This window comes from Schistocerca cancellata, chromosome 8 (genome assembly GCF_023864275.1).
Source record: "Schistocerca cancellata isolate TAMUIC-IGC-003103 chromosome 8, iqSchCanc2.1, whole genome shotgun sequence".
Taxonomy (NCBI): domain Eukaryota; kingdom Metazoa; phylum Arthropoda; class Insecta; order Orthoptera; family Acrididae; genus Schistocerca; species Schistocerca cancellata.
In genome coordinates, this window is record NC_064633.1 from 300,259,548 (window position 1) to 300,283,359 (window position 23,812).

The 23,812-nt window shown below is 43.4% G+C and overlaps 1 protein-coding gene across 1 annotated transcript in view; it reads right to left on the bottom strand.

Annotated features, from left to right (window-relative positions):
- Positions 1–23,812, bottom strand: part of LOC126095533 (protein O-mannosyl-transferase TMTC1-like) — a 337,583-nt gene that overhangs the window by 279,038 nt on the left and 34,733 nt on the right. The window contains exon 2 of the mRNA XM_049910315.1: positions 22,710–22,783. Within this exon, the coding sequence (XP_049766272.1) occupies positions 22,710–22,783 (74 nt within the window). The remainder of the gene's footprint in view (positions 1–22,709; positions 22,784–23,812) is intronic.

Sequence of the window (23,812 nt, forward strand, 5' to 3'; positions counted from 1 at the left end):
GATGAGATGGGTAGATCACGTAGCTAATGAGAAGGTATTGAACAGATTTATGGAGTAGAGAAATTTGTGTCACACTTTGACTAGAGGAAGGGAAGGATTGGTAGGACATTTTCTGAGGCATCAAGGGATCACCATTTTAGTATGGGAGGACAGCGTGGAGGGTAAAAATCGTAAAGAGAGACCAAGAGATGAATACACTAAGCAGATTCAGAAGGATGTAGATTGCGGTAGGTACTGGGAGATGGAGATGCTTGCACAGGATAGAATAGTATGGAGAGCTGCATCAAACTAGTCTCTGGACAGAAGACGACAACAACAACAACAATAATATATAATAAATGTGACACTTAAAGTGAAACCCAGTTGTAACTTTACACTTAATATAACTACCTTGTTTTCCTTAACTTGACAAGATACGTTCGTGCTGTAGCATTCTACGGACTTTGATATGTGTGAATGAAAAAACAAATAAATAAATAAAAATAAAAACAATAAACGGGTTTCGAACACACGCCGCAGAATGTGAGAGACCGAAACTACTGTCCACGATGCCAACAGCTAGTGTATTTCAGCTGTGCTGAACGGGATATTTAATACATCGAAAACTTTGACCATAGTTTTCTTAGAAACGGTCTAGTATCTACGGATACCCCGAACCGTGTGTACGCTTATTTTGGCTCCTCCTCCACTGAGCAATGTATCTGGAAAATCGGATTATGACACTTGCCGTGTTCTACCAGTGGAAAGGAACAGAGTCGGGTTTCACGGCTCGTGACTCATAATCCCGTCCAAACCCGATAGTAATTGCTGCAGGCAGTGAATGGAATTCGATGCCAACCTGTTAGCGAGAGGACATTGCGACAGGAACTGAATGCAGCCAACATTTAGAGTTGATCACCTCGCAAGACACACAATGACACATAAAGACGATACCCGAAAATTTCACCGCGCTTGGAGAATATGTGAGCGGTTTCTGAACACCCTTCAACGCTATTACTTCTCGACTGGCCTGCAAAATCATCTGACTTGAACCCCACGGAAAATCTGTTGCACATGTTGGAAAAGCGGGTGAAACGCAGCATCTCCGCTATTTGGTGCATATCAGCATCCCCGCAATTTAGTGTATAGTTGTAATCAAATCCGCGGCGAGTGGCTTAACCTGGATACTGCGTTCCTGCAGAACCTGGTGGATCCACGTCCTAAACGAATACAGACGGTTATCATGTCCAGGAGCGGAATTACACAGTATTAAATGATGTTTGTAATGATTTTTATTGGAGTGACTATACACTTTACTTTATTTTTATTTTTTTATGTTTGGTAACCTTAGCAGGCATGTAGACACCGTGGCCCGCGGGCCATACGCTATCCGTTATTGATTCTAGTGGCGCCCCCGCCCCTTTGACCACTATTTCTCATAAACTAAAAAAAAATATGACCCAAAAGCAAAGCAACTGTGAAATCAGTGGAGAGTCGCCTTTCAAATTAAATTGCTTAAAGTTTGTTTTCTTAAAAATACATTTTGTAAGTACATTTGTTAAATAAAACGAATATGTGTCACAAAAATTATGTGACCTTTTTTTTCCTTTCAACCCTTACGTAGTTGCTGTGAAATGTTTTTTTGGCCCGGGGTACTACCAATTAAGTACATCCCTGCTATGGAGGTGGGCTATAGAGATTGCAAAAGACCTCCTTAATGTTAAAAGGAAGGAAGGGAGTGTTGAGCTAAACGGATTTGGATCTCAGTGTTGAGGAGGGTGGTACTAGTCTCCCACCATGTGGTGATAGCAGTAGCGAATGACAGCAATCGACAACGTACTATTGCACTCGAGTTTCAAAACATGTGACTTCACGCCTCTGTGCAGGAACACGCGACAATGGAAGTTTACTTCAGTCATCAAAGATCCGAAATATGCATAGGACTTCGAAATAGCTAAAACTGCCTTGAAGATGTTCTCCATAATCGGGGATGAAATGTATCCTTAAATAAGAAATCCATTCGATCATCGCGTAACAGCCAGTAATTCATACAAATATTATACACTAAAACGCCAAAGAAACTGGTACAGGCATATATATTCAGGTACGGAGATATGTAAAGAGGAAGAATTCAGCGTTGCGCTCAGCAACGCCGATATAAGACAATAAGTGTCTGGGGCAGTTGTTAGAGCAGTTTCTGCTGCTACAATGGCAGGTTAACAAGATTTAAGAAAGTTTGAACGTGGCGTTACAGTTGACGCACAGGCGTTGAGACACAGCATCTACGAGGTAGCGGTGAAGTGGGGATTTCCCGCATGACCTTTTCACGAGTGTATCGTGAATATCAGGAATCCGGTAAAACATCAAATGTCCGACATCGCTGCGGCCGGAAAACGATCCTGCAAGAACGGGATCAACGACGAGTGAAGAGAATCGTTCAACGTGACAGAAGTGCAACCCTTCCGCAAACTGCTACAGATTTCAATGCTGGGTCATCAACAAGTGTCAGTTTGCGAACAATTCAACGAAACGTCATCGATATGGGCTTTCGGGACCGAAGACCCACTTGTGTACCCTTGACGACTGCAGGACACAAAGATTTACGCTTCGCCTGAGACCGTCAACTCCGACATTGGACTGTTGATGACTGGAAGCATGTTGCCTGGACCAACGAGTCTCGTTTCCAATTGTATCGAGCGGTTGGACGTGTACGGGTATGGAGTCAACCTCATGAATCCATGGAGCCTGCAGGTCAGCAGGGGACTCTTCAAGCTGGTGGAGGCTCTGTAATGTTATGGGGTGTGTGCAGGTGGAGTGATATGGGACTCCTGATACGTCTAGATACGAATCTGACGGTTGTAAGCATCCTGTCTGATCACCTGCATCCATTCAGGCCCATTGTTCATTCCGACGGATTTAGGCAATTCCAGCAGGACACTGCGACACACCACTCCTTCAAAAGTGCTACAGAGTTATTCCAACTACACTTTCCGTATTTAAACACTTCCGCTGGCCGCCAAATTCCCAGAAATGAACATTATTGAGCTTATCTGGGACGCCTTGCAAAGTGCTGTTGAAAAGATATCTCCAGCCCCTCGTACTCTTACGGATTTATGGACAGCCCTGCACGATTTATGGTGTCAGTTCGCTCCAGCACTACTTCAGACATCAGTCGAGTCCATGTCACGTCACGTTGCGGCACTTCTGCCTGCTAGATGGGGCTCTACAGGATGTTAGGTATTTGTAACCGTTTGTGTATCTCTTAATTGTAAATAGGAAAATTTCTTTTGAAAAGCTACGTTTTAGCCGTCGAAAAACAACTTAATTTTGCATGTAGTAATATACAGTCAGGCTTGTGTACGAAATATATACATGCAAATCGAGCAAGGATATTTTTAACACAACACAGAAGGAAAATATCTTGTTAGGGAACACAGGTCAAGAGAAGCTTTACCCATGAACAGAACCGTCTCTACAGAAGAATAACGCGTAATTATTTACAGTATTGACAATAAAGAAGGATGAACTCAAGAGTCAAAGAAAGAACGGATACTGTCGATGGTGAAGCACAGCACCTCTGGCGCCTGGCGTGAAAATATTTTGACAGCTGCTACAAAAGCAAACACACAACACAAACGCAGGGGACAGCAATCTTGATCGCTACAATGTTTACCTCGGTTATCTTTCCACGACTAAAGCACTAAATCAATTTTGATGAAATCTGGTGTGGAGATAGCTGGAATGCTGAGGAAGAACAGAGGCTACTTTAGAAAGAGTGTAGTACAGGTCACTGATTTCAGAAACACAACGCGAGTAGAAAAAATAATAACTCTTTGAAGAAGCAGTTTACTCTTTGACTTTTGAACTTTATCATATTCGTGAAAATGCTTTTATTAATTGAAAATCTGTACGTAATACGATTCACTGTGATCGATACAACTCTTACACAGTCGTCAAAAAGTTGAATCTATGCATCTTATGTATCCACGATTAAATTGCTAAACTGATTTCCATGAAATGTGGTTTGGTGATAGCCTGATCGCTGAGGAAGAACATAGGCTACTTAAGAAAGTATATATATATATATATATATATATATATATATATATATATATATATATATACTCCTGGAAATGGAAAAAAGAACACATTGACACCGGTGTGTCAGACCCACCATACTTGCTCCGGACACTGCGAGAGGGCTGTACAAGCAATGATCACACGCACGGCACAGCGGACACACCAGGAACCGCGGTGTTGGCCGTCGAATGGCGCTAGCTGCGCAGCATTTGTGCACCGCCGCCGACAGTGTCAGCCAGTTTGCCGTGGCATACGGAGCTCCATCGCAGTCTTTAACACTGGTAGCATGCCGCGACAGCGTGGACGTGAACCGTATGTGCAGTTGACGGACTTTGAGCGAAGGCGTATAGTGGGCATGCGGGAGGCCGGGTGGACGTACCGCCGAATTGCTCAACACGTGGGGCGTGAGGTCTCCACAGTACATCGATGTTGTCGCCAGTGGTCGGTCGAAGGTGCACGTGCCCGTCGACCTGGGACCGGACCGCAGCGACGCACGGATGCACGCCAAGACCGTAGGATCCTACGCAGTGCCGTAGGGGACCGCACCGCCACTTCCCAGCAAATTAGGGACACTGTTGCTCCTGGGGTATCGGCGAGGACCATTCGCAACCGTCTCCATGAAGCTGGGCTACGGTCCCGCACACCGTTAGGCCGTCTTCCGCTCACGCCCCAACATCGTGCAGCCCGCCTCCAGTGGTGTCGCGACAGGCGTGAATGGAGGGACGAATGGAGACGTGTCGTCTTCAGCGATGAGAGTCGCTTCTGCCTTGGTGCCAATGATGGTCGTATGCGTGTTTGGCGCCGTGCAGGTGAGCGCCACAATCAGGACTGCATACGACCGAGGCACACAGGGCCAACACCCGGAATCATGGTGTGGGGAGCGATCTCCTACACTGGCCGTACACCACTGGTGATCGTCGAGGGGACACTGAATAGTGCACGGTACATCCAAACCGTCATCGAACCCATCGTTCTACCATTCCTAGACCGGCAAGGGAACTTGCTGTTCCAACAGGACAATGCACGTCCGCATGTATCCCGTGCCACCCAACGTGCTCTAGAAGGTGTAAGTCAACTACCCTGGCCAGCAAGATCTCCGGATCTGTCCCCCATTGAGCATGTTTGGGACTGGATGAAGCGTCGTCTCACGCGGTCTGCACGTCCAGCACGAACGCTGGTCCAACTGAGGCGCCAGGTGGAAATGGCATGCAAGCCGTTTCACAGGACTACATCCAGCATCTCTACGATCGTCTCCATGGGAGAATAGCAGCCTGCATTGCTGCGAAATGTGGATATACACTGTACTAGTGCCGACATTGTGCATGCTCTGTTGCCTGTGTCTATGTGCCTGTGGTTCTGTCAGTGTGATCATGTGATGTATCCTACCCCAGGAATGTGTCAATAAAGTTTCCCCTTCCTGGGACAATGAATTCACGGTGTTCTTATTTCAATTTCCAGGAGTGTATATATATATATATATACTCGGACTCTTAGACGTTGAAACAGGGACTGAAACATATTTTTTTTACATCACTGAACGTATACTACGTTAAAAAGTTATTAAAATTATCCATAACTTACACGTTGTATAAGTATAATAACTTCAGTAGCAGGGTCATAGATGCACGCCCGTGCTCGTGCCCTGTTGTCGTGGGTTGCGCATTTTGGTGGCGGGAGGTAGGGGAAGGGGGGATACACATCAGCTATGCAATCCTGAACAGGCAGACACGTGAGGCTACCTGACTTTATAGCTTTATTTCACGTACAATAGCTTACTTACTCACCATCGTTCTTCACAACAAAGCTAGTCATATGCTGTTGTAACTGCATCTAACATATAGTATTTTAATATCTATGTCAATTTCGATGGCTTACATTTTGCTATTATATGTCATTATGATTAATTAGGGCACAAGCGATGTGGTTTTCTTTTCTGTGGAAAATTCGCTGTGTGGTGTACGGAGACACCAATCTCCCCTCGCATATTTGAACTTCCACACACATATCTCAGTTCTGTTGGCATTGCATAGAAAGTGGTATAGGTGACGTACAGCCTACGGGTCAAACTTTCCCGGCAGAGACTATGCTTGTTTAGATGATCCTTCCTTGGATTACCTAAGTGAATCGGCATATACTGTTTCCTCACACCTGTACTCTATGATGTTCTCGTAGATGATGCCCCGAAAAGCAGATCTAGAAGTGCATCGCGTCTGGCGACATACCATCTGACTTTCGGAAAAGCATCATCCACAGAATTCCGAAGACGACAAGAGCTGACAAGTGCGAGAATTATCGCACAATCAGCTTAACAGCTCATGCATTGAAGCTGCTTACAAGAATAATATACAGAAGAATGGAAAAGAAAATTGAGAATGCGCTAGGTGAGGATCAGTTTGGCTTTAGGAAAAGTAAAGGGACGAGAGAGGCAATTCTGACGTTACGGCTAATAATGGAATCAAGGCTAAAGAAAAATCAAGACACTTTCATAGGATTTGTCGACCTGGAAAAAGCGTTCGACAATATAAAATGGTGCAAGCTGTTCGAGATTCTGAAAAAAGTAGGGGTAAGCTGTAGGGAGAGACGGGTCATATACAATATGAACAACAACCAAGAGGGAATAATAAAAGTGGACGATAAAGAACGAAGTGCTCGTATTAAGAAGGGTGTAAGACAAGGCTGTAGCCTTTCGCCCCTACTCTTCAATCTGTACATCGATGAAGCAATGATGGAAATAAAAGAAAGGTTCAGGAGTGGAATTAAAATACAAGGCGAAAGGATATCAATGATACGATTCGCTGATGACATTGCTATCCTGAGTGAAAGTGAAGAAGAATTAAATGATCTGCTGAACGGAATGAACAGTCTAATGAGTACACAGTATGGTTTGAGAGTAAATCGGAGAAAGGCGAAGGAAATGAGAAGTAGTAGAAATGAGAACAGCGAGAAACTTAACATCAGGATTGATGGTCACGAAGTCAATGAAGTTAAGGAATTCTGCTACCTAGGCAGTAAAACAACCAATGACGGACGGAGCAAGGAGGACATCAAAAGCAGACCCGCTATGCAAAAAAGGCATTTCTGGCCGAGAGAAGTCTACTAATATCAAATACCGGCCTTAATATGAGGAAGAAATTTCTGAGGATGTACGTCTGGGGTACAGCATTTTTGGTAGTGAAACATGGACTGTGGGAAAAGTGTGGTGCTACAGACGAATGTTGAAAATTAGGTGGACTGATAAGGTAAGGAATGAGGAGGTTCTACGCAGAATCTGAGGGGAAATGCACATGTGGAAAACACTGATAAGGAGAAGGGATAGGATGAAAGGACATCTGCTAAGACATGAGGGAATGACTTCCATGGTACTAGAGGGAGATGTAGAGGGCAAAAACTGTAGAGGAAGACAGAGATAGGAATACGTCAAGCAAATAATTGAGGACGTGGGTTGCAAGTGCTACCCTGAGATGAAGAGGTTAGCACAGGAAAGGAATTCGTGGCGGGCCGCATCAAACCAGTCAGTAGACTGATGAAAAAAAAAATTAAAAAAAAAACCTCCAAATATATATGCAAAGAGAATCGGATTACATTATATCGCTGACTCTCACATATGAACAGGAGAGTTTGACTTGCAAGCGAAATCATTCACTCACTTCGTAATACTTCTTACTCTTGTCAATTTTCTTTAAGTTAATAATACTGACTTTTTTTTATTGAATTTATAAGATTGCTGCATAGCGGTATCATTGCGATGAAAGTCTGATGACATGCAGGCTCGTCCTAGCACCAGTCATGTCAAAAAGAAGAATTCTGTTATTAATAGCCGGCCTGAGTCTGGAACCGCGCAAGCGCTACGGTCAGAGGTTCGAATCCTGCCTCGGGCATGGATGTGTGTGATGTCCTAGGTTAGTTAGGTTTAAGTAGTTGTAAGTTATAGGGGACTGATGATCTCAGAAGTTAAGTCCCACAGTGCTCAGAGCCACTTGAACCATTTTGTTATTAATATTTAATGATGTGTAGTCGTCACTTCGCACCCGAACACTAATGGTTCCACTGCATTGTTAATGCCGAGTGAACTACATTTCAAGGTTCGCGTTTCCCTTCCCACTCTGGTGATTCATCATTGCGGCGTATGGTGTGGTTTATCATACAATGTAGGCTTTCACCACCGTTGCTGACTTCACTTAAAACGTCAGGGCATCGATCACGGTCTATCAGGACGGAAGTTTTAAATTCACCTGTGGCTACCTCTGCCTTTGTGGGAACCAGCTTCCGGTTCATTGTCGAATTATTCTGCAATGCTGCATAATGCAACGAACTGACTTCTGCTATATGCCGAGATTCGATAAACACAAAATTTGAAAAAAAGTACCCCCCCCCCCCCCAAAAAAAAAACGGTACGCCTCACAATTTCTACTACTCAAATGTCTGTCGAGACAGTGATACGTTATCGAAGATACTCCATAAGATTGTGGGTTTGGTTACTAGCCGACGATGTCGTACAGTGCCGAACGCTTTTCCGAAACCTTGGTAGATGCTCTCATCTACCACTACTGTTAATTAAAATGCGGACTTCAATAAAGCAAGCTCTGTTTGATATGACCCCTTTCGCCCTCGATGACTTTCATACTGTTTGAGCATAGAAAATGATGTAGAACCAGAAAGAGACAGACGTCGGTGATGTTAGTTTGTACTGCTGCATCTAAATCCACATACATATTCCACAAGCCTCCGTAAGGTGTGTGATTGGGGGTAGGTTGGACGTTTCCTGTTCCACTAACAAACAGAGCCAGGGAGATACGCCTGTCCATATGTTTCGGTACTAATTTGTCTTGTGTTATGTTGTGGTCTTTACACGAAATGTACGTGGGTGGCAGTAGAATTGTTCAGCATTCAGCTTCGAACGCCGGTTCTTTAAATTTTCTCAGTAGTCTTCCTCGAAAAAAACGTCTCCTTTTCTCCAGATATTCACATTTGAGTTCCCGAAGCATCTCCGTAATACTAGCATGCTGGTCTAACCTACCGCTAACAAATTTAGCTATACTTCTAGTCTTCTATCCTCTTTGTATTCAGGAGTGATATGCGTTCCTTTGTAGTCACGTTGGACTAATTGTTACGGAACAGATTGTCAGATTTTGCTGGCTGTTTAAAGTACAGTTTTTCACAACGCCGTAAAGACTGCTGCTTTGTTCGCATTACGTTTTATTTATTTTGATGAAACGACAACGCACAGCAGATGCTTGACAACTGTGGGCAAAATCATTAATTGATTTGCAGTAACTAGTGAAACAGCTGTATTTCGATTCTGTTGTATGCATTTATGGAGTTTTTACATACTTTGGATGTCTCAAAGGCTAAGCGACAATTTTGAATTGCTAATTATTCGCGCGCAGTCTTTAGCCAGATTAGCTGTGTCGCTGTAAGATGTGTTTCTTTTGTCGTAGCTGCTAGGCAGCGAGGAGCCCGGGAGTTCTATAGTTAGGGTAGTAGTCAGAACGACGCCGAGATGAGGACTCATGGTAATGTAGACGTAAGGGCTTCTGTGTTTAAGTAAAATGATTTCCTTGAATATTGTAATTAGAAATTTGAGGTAAGGTCTTATGGGACCAAACTCTTGAAGTCATCGGTCCCTAAGCTTACGCACTACTTAATCTAACTTAAACTAACTTAAGCAAAGGACAACACACACACGCATGCCCGAGGGAGGACTCGAACCGCCGACGGCGGGAGCCGCGTGGACCGTGACAAGAGGCCCTACACCGTGCGACTTCCCCGCGCGGCCTTTGAATATTGTGAAACAGAAGGATTTTATTACTGATTTAGAATGAAACGAGATATAAGGATATGGGTATGAAGAGGAATGAAGTAATATTTTTTAGTTACTGGCACTGCAGTTGTGTGTAGTTAGGATTCATTGTTGAATCAGACATCCAAATCATGTTTTATACTCGCTGGCAGATATATTTGGTTTCTCTCGTAATTAGAATTCACGAGTTAAACTGACAGCAAAGTTGCAACCAACCAGCCAACACAGTACGAAATAACAAATCAAACGAAAAAATTATAAAAAACTTTCTCTAGGGCACCCAATATCTCTGCTCTGTGAGTCTGTACGACGGTAAAATATCTGTACAGCAGTAGCCTCTTCCGTTAATAAATTCCAAAATGTGAAGTTAAATATTTGTATTTTCTGCCAAATGGCTTCAGCTTCAGCACCAGACGGATCCCATAGTGATGATATATTTGGATCCACTCCTTGCCTTTACGTATGACAAGATATTCCTACATTTTTGCCAGGTTGTGAGAGGTGGTTTTCATGTACTGTATTCGAAGATAGGTGAGCAGCCATAGGGGAAACAAACCGATCTCCAGTTCATTATGTGTGCCAACAACCGGTATGTAGCCTCGTTATTCAGAATCTGCTCTTCGCTAAATGGTTCAGATATCATATCTCCTACTGAACCACGTAACTAAAGGTAGAAATTAGCTTGGGTGCAGAAACACCGCCTTTCGACTCTCGACTCATTGAGAAAGGTGTCCTTGACTGATCATTGTGTTAGCACTTTGTTGTAATAAGACAAGGAGTTGGAAAGGTTTCATCTTGACAGTTATGCGCTCTTGATTCGGGTGACTGAAATATTTCCATGTGACGCAGGTTTTGATAAGTGGGTCATCGGGAGAAAATTCGTGTACGATCAGATTTATCCATTTTTCAAAATACATCGACGCACTGTACGTGTATTTTCCAATCGCTCCTGAGTTGGATGGCAACAACGGTAAAGAAACATCCCTCAACCCATCTCCTCAGACCACTCTCTTGGTTAGATGCTGGTGGCAAAAGGCATGTCGATATTCACCAATGTAAAGGCTGATTGATTATTCATTCATTAACCGATTATTAATCTGTCGTTGTGGTCTTCAGTCCAAAGAATGGTTTGATGCAGATCTCTACGCTACTCTATCCTGTGCAAGCGTCTTCATTTCCCTATAACTACTGTAACCTACACTATGTGATCAAAAGTATCCGGAAACCTGGTTGAAAATGACTTACAAGTTCGTGGTGCGCTCCATCGGTAATGCTGGAATTCAATATGATGTTGGCATATCCTTAACCTTGATGACAGCTTCCACTCCCGCAGGCAAACGTTCGATCAAGTGCTGGAAGGTTTCTTGGGGAATGGTATCGACGTCGGTCGGTGAGGCGTGGCATGAAGTCGGTGTTCCAAAACATCCCAAAGTGTGTTATAGGATTCACGTCACGACTCTGTGCAGACCATTATATTACAGGGATGTTATTGTTGTGTAACCTCTCCACCACAGGCAGTACATTATGAACAGATACTCGATATTGTGTTGAAAAGTGCAATCGCCGACCCCGGATTACTCTTCAACAGTGGGAAGCAAGAAGGTGCTTAAAACATACATGTAGGCCTTTGCTGTGATAGTGCCACACAAAACAACAAGGGGTGCAAGCCCCCTCCATGAAAAACACGACCACACCATAACACCACCCCCTCCGAATTTACTGTTGGCAGTACACATGCTGGCAGATGACATTCACCGGACATTCGCCATACGTACACCCTGCCATCGGATCACCACATTTTGTGCCGTGATTCGTCACTCCACCCAACGTTTTTCCACTGTTCAATCGCCCAATGTTTACGCTCCTTACAGCAAGCGAGGCGTCCTTTGGCATTTACCGGCGTGATGTGTGGCGTATGAGCAGCCGCTCGACAATGAAATCCAAGTTTTCTCATCTCCTGCCTAACTGTCATAGTACTTGAAGTGGATCCTGACGCTGTTAGGAATTCCTGTGTGATGGTCTGGTTAGATGTCTGCCTATAATTCATTACGACCCTCTTCAACTGTTGGCGGTCCCTGTCAGTCAACAGGCGAGGTCGGCCTGTACGCTTTTGTGTTTACGTGTCCCTTCAGGCTTCCAATTCACTACCACATCGGAAACAGTGGACGTAGGGGTGTTTAGGAGTGTGGAAATCTCGCATACCGTCGTATGACACAAGTGACATCCAATCACTAGACCACGTTCGAGGTCCGTGAGTTCCACGTCCCATTCTGCTGTCTCACGATGTGCAATGAGTACTGAGGTCGCTGATATGGAGTACCTGGCAGTAGGTGGCAGCACAATGACCCTAATGTGAAAAACGTATGTTTATGGGAGTGTCCGGATACTTTTGATCTCAAAGTGTACATCCTTCTGGAGCTGCTTACTCTAATCACCTCTTGGTCACCCTCTACCATTTTTATCCCCAACATTTCCCCTTCAATACTGTACTTGTAATCCCCTGATGTCTCAGAATGTGTCTTATGAACATGATACACTCCTGGAAATTGAAATAAGAACACCGTGAATTCATTGTCCCAGGAAGGGGAAACTTTATTGACATATTCCTGGGGTCAGATACATCACATGATCACACTGACAGAACCACAGGCACATAGACACAGGCAACAGAGCATGCACAATGTCGGCACTAGTACAGTGTATATCCACCTTTCGCAGCAATGCAGGCTGCTATTCTCCCATGGAGACGATCGTAGAGATCCTGGATGTAGTCCTGTGGAACGGCTTGCCATGCCATTTCCACCTGGCGCCTCAGTTGGACCAGCATTCGTGCTGGACGTGCAGACCGCGTGAGACGACGCTTCATCCAGTCCCAAACATGCTCAATGGGGGACAGATCCAGAGATCTTGCTGGCCAGGGTAGTTGACTTACACCTTCTAGAGCACGTTGGGTGGCACGGGATACATGCGGACGTGCATTGTCCTGTTGGAACAGCAAGTTCCCTTGCCAGTCTAGGAATGGTAGAACGATGGGTTCGATGACGGTTTGGATGTACCGTGCACTATTCAGTGTCCCCTCGACGATCACCAGTGGTGTACGGCCAGTGTAGGAGATCGCTCCCCACACCATGATGCCGGGTGTTGGCCCTGTGTGCCTCGGTCGTATGCAGTCCTGATTGTGGCGCTCACCTGCACGGCGCCAAACACGCATACGACCATCATTGGCACCAAGGCAGAAGCGACTCTCATCGCTGAAGACGACACGTCTCCATTCGTCCCTCCATTCACGCCTGTCGCGACACCACTGGAGGCGGGCTGCACGATGTTGGGGCGTGAGCGGAAGACGGCCTAACGGTGTGCGGGACCGTAGCCCAGCTTCATGGAGACGGTTGCGAATGGTCCTCGCCGATACCCCAGGAGCAACAGTGTCCCTAATTTGCTGGGAAGTGGCGGTGCGGTCCCCTACGGCACTGCGTAGGATCCTATGGTCTGGGCGTGCATCCGTGCATCGCTGCGGTCCGGTCCCAGGTCGACGGGCACGTGCACCTTCCGCCGACCACTGGTGACAACATCGGTGTACTGTGGAGACCTCACGCCCCACGTGTTGAGCAATTCGGCGGTACGTCCACCCGGCCTCCCGCACGCCCACTATATGCCCTCGCTCAAAGTCCGTCAACTGCACATACGGTTCACGTCCACGCTGTCGCGGCATGCTACCAGTGTTAAAGACTGCGATGGAGCTCCGTATGCCACGGCAAACTGGCTGACACTGTCGGCGGCGGTGCACAAATGCTGCGCAGCTAGCGCCATTCGACGGCCAACACCGCGGTTCCTGGTGTGTCCGCTGTGCCGTGCGTGTGATCATTGCTTGTACAGCCCTCTCGCAGTGTCCGGAGCAAGTATGGTGGGTCTGACACACCGGTGTCAATGTGTTCTTTTTTCCATTTCCAGGAGTGTAGTTATTTCAGTCAAGTTGTGCCAGAAATTACTTGTCTCCCCTTTACCGTTCAGTACCCCCTAATTTCACCGCATTTCAAAAGCTTCTTTCTCTTCTTGTCTAAACTATTATCGTCCATGTTTCACTTCCATACAAGCCTAACTCCACACAAATCCCTTCAGACGCGATTTTCCAACACTTCAGTCTATATTCGATGTTAACATATATTTTTTCTTAAGAAGCGCTTTTCCTGTCTTTGACAGTCAACATTTTATATTATCTCTACTTCAGTTATTTTGCTGCACAAATTAGAAACTTAAATTCTCGTTTCCTAGTCTAATTCGACTACATTCTGTTATCCTTGTGTTGCTTTCGTTCATGTTCATTTTGTATCCTCCTTCCAAGACTCTATCCAGTCCCCTCAGCTGCTCTTCCAAGTCTGTGAGAGATTTGCAATGTCATTGGTAAACATCAGAATTTTATTATTTTTGCAAGAACTTTAATTCCTACTCAGAATTTTTCTTTGGTTTCCTTTACTGCTTGCTAAATGTAAAGTTGAACAACATCGCGGTAGGCTACAAGCCCGCCTCACTCCACTCTCAATCTGTAATGTAATCCCCTCCTCCTCATGCTTGGGCTCTTCTTTCTACTATTTACTTTCTGTCGTTCTGTCGTAGTCAATAACAGCTGCTCACACCGCAATGCGGTAGCGACGCACCTACCTCCCCCCCCCCCCCTTTCCCACCATTAGTGACGCTTGGTGGTGTTTAATTTCACTGAAATACATAGTTTTTAATTTTTAAAATTTTCGGCTTAACGAGTGATGCCTGGCACTGTAGCGCAACGTGCAACGCATGACGCTGACGTGTGTGGTTTATGTTGAAAATATTTATTAAAGTATTTCCATTTTTAACGTGGAGTGCGTGGTGATATTTATTTACATTCAGCAGATATATTCCACCATTCACATGAGAATGAAGGGCGCCACACGTCGTTCTCCTGCGTCACCAGTGATGCTTTCCACCGAAACACAATGAGCAGATTAGACATTTTCATTAAAAAAAATTACGCCACGGGTCTCTAGGGACATGGACACCTCTAGCAAAGTATTGCAATAGAAGCTGTTAACAATTACGTCCACGAGAGAGCAATAACAGTAATTAGTACTATTAGTAGTAGCGGGCGTAGTACTGTTGATGGTGGTCGGATCAGGAATAGAAGGCGGAAAGAAATGGGAGAAGTAGGAGGGCGAAAGGAGGAGGTCGTTATTATCAATCAGTTTATCACTAACCAATCAGTATATCAATCAATAATTAATCAGCTCCCCTCCCATGAACCACGGACCTTGTCGTTGCTGGTAACGTTTGCGTGCCTCAGCGATACGTAGAAGTGTACCGTAGATGCAACCACAACGAAAGGGTATCTGGCGAGTGGCCAGACAAACGTGTGGCTCCTGAAGAGGGGTAGCAGCCTTTTGCAGTATCTGTAGGGGAACAGTCTGGATGACTGACTGATATCGCTATGTATCATTAACCAAAACGGCCTTGCTGTGCTGGTACTGCCAACGGCTGAAAGTAAGGACAAACTACAGCCGTAATTTTTCCGGAGGGATCAGCCTTACTGTATGGTTAGATGATGATGGCGTCCTCTTTGGTAAAATATTCCGGAGGTAAAATAGTCCCCATTCAGATCTCCGGGCGGGGACTACTCAGGAGGAAGTTGTTATAAGGAGAAACAAAACTGGCGTTCTACGGATCGGAGCTTGGAATATTAGATCCCTTAATCGGACAGGCAGGTTAGAAAATTTAAAAAGGGAAATAGGTAAGTTAAAGTTAGATATAGTGGGAATTACTGAGGTTTGGTGGTAGGAGGAACAAGACTTTGGGTCACGGGAATATAGAATTATAAATACAAAATCAAATAGGGTTAATGCAGGAGTAGGTTTAATACTGAATAAGGAAACAGGAGCGCGGGTAAGCTACTATGAACAGCATAATGTACGCATTATTGTAGCCAAGAATGACGCGATGTCCACGCCTGCCACAGTAGCACAAATTTATATGACAACTAGTACCACTGATGTTGAAGAGATAGAAAAAAGGTATGATGCGAGAAAAGAAATTATTCAAAGAATTAGCGGAGACAAAAATTTTATAGTCATGGTGTATTGCAATTCGATAGTACGAAAAGGACGAGAAGGAAAAGTAGTAAGTGAATACTGACTGGGGGTAAGGAACGAAAGAGGAAGCGGCCTCGTGGAATTTTGCACAGTTCATAACTTAATGATAGCTAATAGTTGGCTTAAGAAGCGTGAAAGAAGGTTGTATCTGTGGAAGAGGCCTGGAGACACTGAGAGATTTCAGATAGATTGTACAGTGGTAAGATAGAGATTTAGGAACCAGGTTTTAAATTGTCAAACATTTCCTGGGGCAGATGTGGACTCTGACCACAATTTATTGGCTATTAACTGTATATTAAAACTGAAGGAACTGCAAAAGGTTGGAATTTAAGGAGATGGGACCTGGATAAACTGAAAGAACCAGAGGTTGTAGAGAGTTTCAGAGAGAGAGATTTAGGGAACGATTGACAAGAACAGGCGAAATAAATGTAATAGTAGATGATGGGGTAGTTTTGAGAGATGAAATGGTGAAGGTAGCAGAGGATCAAGTAGATGAAAGGACCACGGCTGGTAGAAATCCTTCGGTAACACAAGAGATATTGAATTTTAATGATGAAACAAGATAATATAAAAATATACTAAATGAAGCAGGCGAAAGGGAATACAAACGTCTCAAAAATGAGGTCGACAGGAAGTGCAAAACTGCTAAGCAAGAATGGCTAGAGGGAAATTGTAAGGATGTAGAAGCATGTGTCACAAGGGACAACTTTCATACTGTCTACAGGAAAATTAAAGACAGCTTTTCAGAAAAGAGAACCTCCTATACGAATACCAAGAGCTCAGAAAGAAAACCAGTCCTAATCAAAACCTAAAGCAGAAGGGCAGAAGGGGTATTTAGAGGGTCTATACAAGGGCGATGTTGATGAGGGCTATATTATGGAAATGTAAAAGGACGTAGATGAAAATGAAGTGGGAGATGTGATGCTGGGTGAAGAATTTGACAAAGCACTGAAAGACCTAATTCGAAACAAGGCTCCGGGAGTAGACAACATTCCTTTAGAACTACTGATAGCCTTGGTGAGCAAGATGTATGAGACAGACTTCAATAAAAATATAATAAGTCTAATCCCAAAGAAAGCAAGTGTTGACACTTATGAAAATTACTGAACTATCAGTTTAATAAGTTACAGTTGCAATATAATAACACGAATTCCTTACAGACGAATAGAAATACTGGTAGAAGCCGACCTAGGACAAAGTCAATTAGGATTCCGTAGAAATGTTGGAACACGCGAGGCAATACTGACCCTACGAATTATGTTAGAACATAGGTTAAGTAAAGGCAGACCTACGTTTCTAGCGTTTGGAGAGTTAGAGAAAGCTTTTGACTATGTCGACAGGAACACACTGTTTCAAATCTAAAGGTGGCAGTGGATAAATATAGGGAGCGAAAGGCTATTTACAATTTGTACAGAAACCAGATGGCAGTTATGAGAGTCGAGAGGCACGAAAGGAAAACAGTGATTGAGAAGAGAGTGAGAATGGCTTGTAACTTACCATCACTGTTATTAAATCTGTATATTGAGCAAGCAGTAAAGGAAACAAATGAAAACTTTGGGTAGGAATTAAAATCCATGGATAAAAAATAAAAGCTTTTAGGTTTGCCGACGACGTAGTGATTCTGTCAGAGACAGCAAAGGATCTTGAAGAGCAGTTGAACGGAATGGCCAGTGTCTTGAAACGAGGATATAAGATGAACATCAGCAAAAGAAAAACGAAGATGATGGAATGTAGTCGAATTAAATCAGGTGATACTGAGGGAATTAGATCAGGAAATGAGACACTTAAAGTAGTATGCTAATTTTGGTATTTGGGAACCAAAATAACTGATCATGGTCGAAGTAGAGAGGATATAAAATGTAGACTGGTTCTGGGAAGAAAACCTTTTTTGAAGAAGAGAAATTTGTTAACATTGAGTACAAAGTGTCAGGAAGTCTTTTCTGAAAGTATTCGTATGGAGTGTAGCCATGTATGGAAGTGAAACATGGACAATAAATAGTTTAGACAAGACGACAATAGAAGCTTTCGAAATGTGGTGTTACAGAAGAATGCTGAAGATTAGATGTGTAGATCACGTAGCTAATGAGGAGGAGAGGAATTTGCAGCACAACTTGACTAGAAAAGGTGATCGGTTGTTAGGACACATTCTGAGGCGTCAAGGGATTACAAATTTGTACTAGAAGGAAGCGTGGAGGGTTAATATTGTAGAGGGCGACCAAGAGGTGAATACACTGAGCAGATTCAGAAGGATGTAAGTTGCTGTAGTTATTAGGAGATTAAGCAGATTGCACAGGATAGAGTAGCATGGAGAGCTGCATCAAACTAGTGTCTGGACTGAAGACCACAACAACAACAATCAATTAGAAGCAATAGATAGTGACAACCTAGCCAGATATCTTTCCTAGGGCTCCGACTTCCCGTGGGATGCCGTAAAATGATTCCCTACTCTCCTTAATGGTCAAACGTACGTCTTAAGAAGGCACCTCTGACATGAATGTTCTCTACAGACTCCTGCTTAGAACGTGTTTTGTTCCATCAAGCATAGTCCACCAGACTTGGACCGTTTACCGACCAATCTCCTTGAGCGTAGACGACGAATCAGTTCTATTGGATTGGAATGACTTTTCAAGACTGTCAGTATCTAGTCTAGACCAGTCCAAAACAAATCTCTGCCGACAACAGAGTGAGATGAAAGCTGCCCTCTACAGCGTCTATGTGCATTATTTGCCAATGTACTACTCTAGTATTAAAGCCATAGAAACTAATAAAAGTTGGAAATAATTTTTGCTGCAAACTTATTCTGAAGAATTTATACAATATGTTTCGAATCCTTTTTCCGCTGAGAAACAAAATGATCTCATTATTTCTCTTAAATACTTTCACTTTGCTTGTCTAACGACTATTGTAAGCTCTCGAGTATGTTCTGGTGTTTTCAGATGATAATATTTGCGCTTTTCTCTTGCCAAAAGCGGAAAGGTATTATGCTTGGAAGGCTTAAGGCCTTCCGCCCCCCTCCCCCCATCCAGTTCCACCGAAAATGTGTCCCAAAGTACCGTTCTTTTCTTTGTGAAACCAAATGAAAAGCCGCTCTAGTTGCTTTATTACAATTTACAGAGTCCACAGGACTGGTTTCGGCCTTTGTACAGGGTCTGGTCACATTAAGGTGACCTCTACCTATGTTCGACGTCAGCGTGCAATAACCAATCACAGAACGCATGTGGCTGCATAAGCACTGGAGGGTATAAATGGCATGTTGGATGGACTCGGTAAACAGTGCAGTCTTTGTTGTAATGTGGAAACGGAGTGAGTTAGCTGACGTCTAAAAGAGTCTTTCGGATCAAGGATTGAAGCGGTTGCAGAGCGACTAATTCTGTAAGTTGTTGGCGTGCCGCCATCTTTAAAGTATAACGTGAATGAAAAAAGGGTGATATCCAAAACCACCGCTGAGGCAACTGTGGTCCACGACGAGTTATAGATGACAGGGGTAAATGACTGCTTGAGCGATGTGTACTGGCAAGTAGACGTGCAACGGTTGAGCAGACTACCAACAGAGACTCTTCAACTACCGTTTGGCGAACGCTGCTGCGTATTGGCTTCCGTAGCACACAGCTTGTTCATGCAACATGCTGACTGCTGATCATTGGCGACAAACGCTGTAATTTGCTCGCCAGGACCGTAATTGAAGAGTGAGTGGCTACATGTGGCCGTTTCAGATCAATCATGTTTTCTTCTTCATCGGAGAAGCAAATACCCTGCAAGAATCTTCGTATGCGTCGATGTCGCAGGGCATTCCGTGGGAGATTTGGTCATTCTGAAAGGCGCAGTGGATTAATACTAGTGTGTGTATATCCTTGGGAACCATGTCCACCCCTACGTCCAGTTTGTTTCTCCGCGACACGATGGCTTCTGTCAGCTGTACAATGCAATGTGTCGCCGCACTCGCAGTGCACGTGTGTGGTTCATTGAGGACCAGGATGTATTCACCGTAGTCCCCTGGTAACCAAACTCCGCGAATTTAAACCTGATCGAGAATCTGTGGGAGCACCTCGATCTGGCTGTTCGCATTACGGATCCTCAACCGAGAAACCCAGTGGAGTTGACCACCGCACTGGAGTCGGCGTGGCTCCATATCCCGGTCGGTATCTTCCAGAACTCTCCTGCACGTCTCGCAACCGTCCGCACTGTGAAACGTGGTTAATCAGATTTTTCACAGGTGATCACATTAATTTGCTGGATAGTGTATTAGGCCGTCAGGAAGCGTATCCGAAAGTTATGATGTAGAGAAACAATGTAAAATCATTTGACGTGCTCCTCTACAGCGTAATTATCAAATATACTTGATAATGTACTAATATAAAGGCCGAAACAGGCCGAAAGCTTCTTTCAGCAACTGGAGTGGCTTTTCATTAATTTTTATAAATTTTTAATTATTTGAACAACAGTCGCGGAACCAGCAAAATCCGAAATCGGAGATACTAAGATTTGACCTTGTTCATAGAGGAGAAGACTTACTTCTCTAAGACCATAGGTTTACGTTTTGAAACCATCACTTCTATCATGTCAATTGCCTTTCGTATTCGGTACGTTAACCCGCTGAACTACTCGTAAATTTACGAGGAGAGTACTCGTGAAATCAAAGCTCTTGGGTCGGTTAATGAAACATGGTAAGATCGTTGTGTCCATGTAAGCGTTGCCTAGGAATGTCAGGGACTGCTGATCCGAGTCCAGCTCCGGCAAGCAGTTACCAATCGTTAGGAAGTTTGTAAACAGTGAATGAGTATCCTGATTTGAGTTTGTTGATCTTTTACATCCGCTTCTATGTACATAGCTCGCAGTTAAGTATATGTTGTATAAAACAGAATAGATTCAATTTCGTTCACTAACGGAGGGAGGGCAAAGAATAAAGTTTGTTGGAAAAGAGTGCATAGCCTCTCCAGTTGAAGATAGCCCCTGCCGTCCAGATCTCAACATGTCCGTTTAAGTTACAGTGATCGCATTCCCTTACGTTGATGGAACCGCGTTACCGGCTGAAGAACAGAATATTTCGAAGCAAATTGGCGTCATCTTTTCTGATCTTTATCTTCAAATGAAAGTTCAGAACAACAGTCTTTCCGAGTGTATGATATTCAGAAGTTTTCTGTTACAAGCACAGTCTCCGTGGGTGAATGTCCCAAGTACTGTGGTAAACTTCGAGGCAGTCAGTTTAAACGCATTTGTCAAATTCCAACACCCTAAACATTGAGACGAGTGTGATCAACAATACAGGTCGATTCAGCTGTCCCCATCGATGTTGTTTTATGCAACCCGCAATGTTGAATTTGACATTCAAAAACCGCGCACGAGATTTTCATATTTTCACGCTCGCTAAGTGCAAACTGTATGCTCTACAGAAAAAAATGAAGAGGATATTTTTATAAGAAATATGAAGTAGTTACATTTTGTACTAGTATACGTTTTCACTACAGGCAGCGGTTTCCGAGTTATTCAAGGAAAACGTACAGAAGCGACCTCCAAACGCAATTCCACTCCTACACTTAGCCTCACCAGGCAGGATTTATTCTATGTTGTTCGTGGCTCTCCTTCGTACCGCTATTAAAAAATTTCCGACGACGCGAACTGTTCACGATAATTTTAACTTTATTGGTCTCTATTGACTGACCTATTACGCCACCAGCATGGTCGCCTATTTCGTTAATATTATTAACTTGAACGTGCCCGTGAGGTTAATGACAGAAAATGGATTTTCGTAATTGTTACGTGAAAATTACGTGAAAACTACAAACACACTAGTTTCGTGGTCGGGAGGCCTTACGAATAACGAAGGAATTGTTTACTGTATGCTGTTAAAATTTTTAAAAAAGTCTAAGTAAATCTTACACTTACATCAGCTCTACAGTTCGTAAGTGCTCGCCTAAGGAGTAACATGGCTGGTCAATGAAGACCAAAAAAGGTCGTATGTGGGAAACAACTAGTGCAGTCGCTAATTTTTCTACTGTGATAAGAGGGAGTGCCATGAACAACATACTAGAAATCCTGACCGGTGGGAGCTGAATGTGGGAGTTGGGGTGCGTTTGCACGTAATTTTTGTAGCTTTTCTATCAATGGCTTGAAAACTACGGACTCTAGGGAAACATACCTCCATAAAAACTTTTTCTTTGTGGACTTTCCTACAAAAAATCCTGTTCCTCCTTTCTGTAGGACTAACAGTTAAAGAGTAGTGAGTGAAAGATTACGAAACTCTCGCACGTTGTTTTTGAATGCCAGATGTAAAACGACATTTTTAGGGGAAGCTAAATGACCCTGTGCATGTTTTAGTCTATAATTGAAACTGTCTTTCTGTTTTTCCTACTGTTACCGGTTTTGCTATACAGTACTGTCCTCAGGCCATCCCCTGGGACGACGCAATCGTCGCGCAGGGTGCAGGTGTGGTCTGACGATGGAACTGCGCTACGAAACTGGTAGCTAGTAGGCGAAAAAAAAAAAAGACTGCGTTTGCAGACTAAAGCACATATTATTTCTTAAGTCTATTAGTCACTGTTCCAACCGATAGTATGTCGAAAATACGTTATATGATCAACGTTTGTACGAGAATTACCAGTTGTTACGGAAGTATTTAAACAAGAATTTCAGAGTAAATAATACCTTCATATTATCGAGATATTTAGTGACGCAAAACTAGCAGAAAAATTATTTACATAACAAATGTCAGTTAAAGATTTCCCATCAATACTCACCCGTGATAGGCGAGCAGCGACAATAATAAGAAAACACAAGCCAGCACATCGGCGCGACCCACGATCCCCGTCACCTGCAAAGAAAACAGGACTTTTATAATGGCTAACTAAAGATTTTTCTTTGGTTGTTGCTGCAGCAAGACATCATTAAAAAAAATCTCCTTCCACTATCATTGAATTAAGAATATGTTGAAACTTCCGTTCTCGTATGCTTCATTTACAACGTATCTAAAGACTTAATTATTTAGAATGAGAGTACATTTCACTACATTTATTGTTATTACTATAACCCAGTAATGTGTATTTAAGTATTTAACGAATGATACATAGGTAAAATTCTATTCCTACATAGATTGTTCCCACAAATGTATTTGTAAAACAGGATATTAGATGAAAATCGAATATTTCGGTACTCCGTCGGTCTCTCATACGTGAATATCCAGTTCTCGCTTCCGAATGAGTACCTTTAGAAGATTACACACCCACGCTGAATGTTTTAATTTTGTCCAAAACCAAATTAAAAATGGTACTAATACATTGGTTCCCATGAATGTTTTCAGGGGATTGTCCTTGTTTCAAGACAAATAACAGTATTGGTAATCTAGAGATATTCATTTCTAATAGTGATTTACTCTGCTATACTATCAGCTCACGTTGTACTTGGCTGGAAGAAAAGAAAAAAAGAAATAGAAATAAAGAAAAGAAAGCAAGTTCTTAGAACTACCCAGATCTCGAACTACCCAGCATACCCTTTGTCGCAGAGGCTAAGAAAAAAAGGTAAATATGCTTCACATGTCAGGTTGGTCATCGCACATGAAAACAGATACAGGCTGCTAGCTGAACTAGTGCAGTCGAAAGGACAGATATAACAAATTGTGCGACATTTAAGGGAAATAAATTATGAGAAGAAAAGCTGAATAACACTGTAAAATAATTATTAACCTAAGAAGAATACTGAATGAAATCGGTTCTCACAGTCAAGCAGCTTGCTCTGTCCTTCAGGGTGAGTGAAACAATACAAAGGGTGTTTCACAGTCTTTAACTGCAACGATTACGGGTGATTAATCAAGTCATGGGGAACAACTTTTGCTAGAGACGCTGAC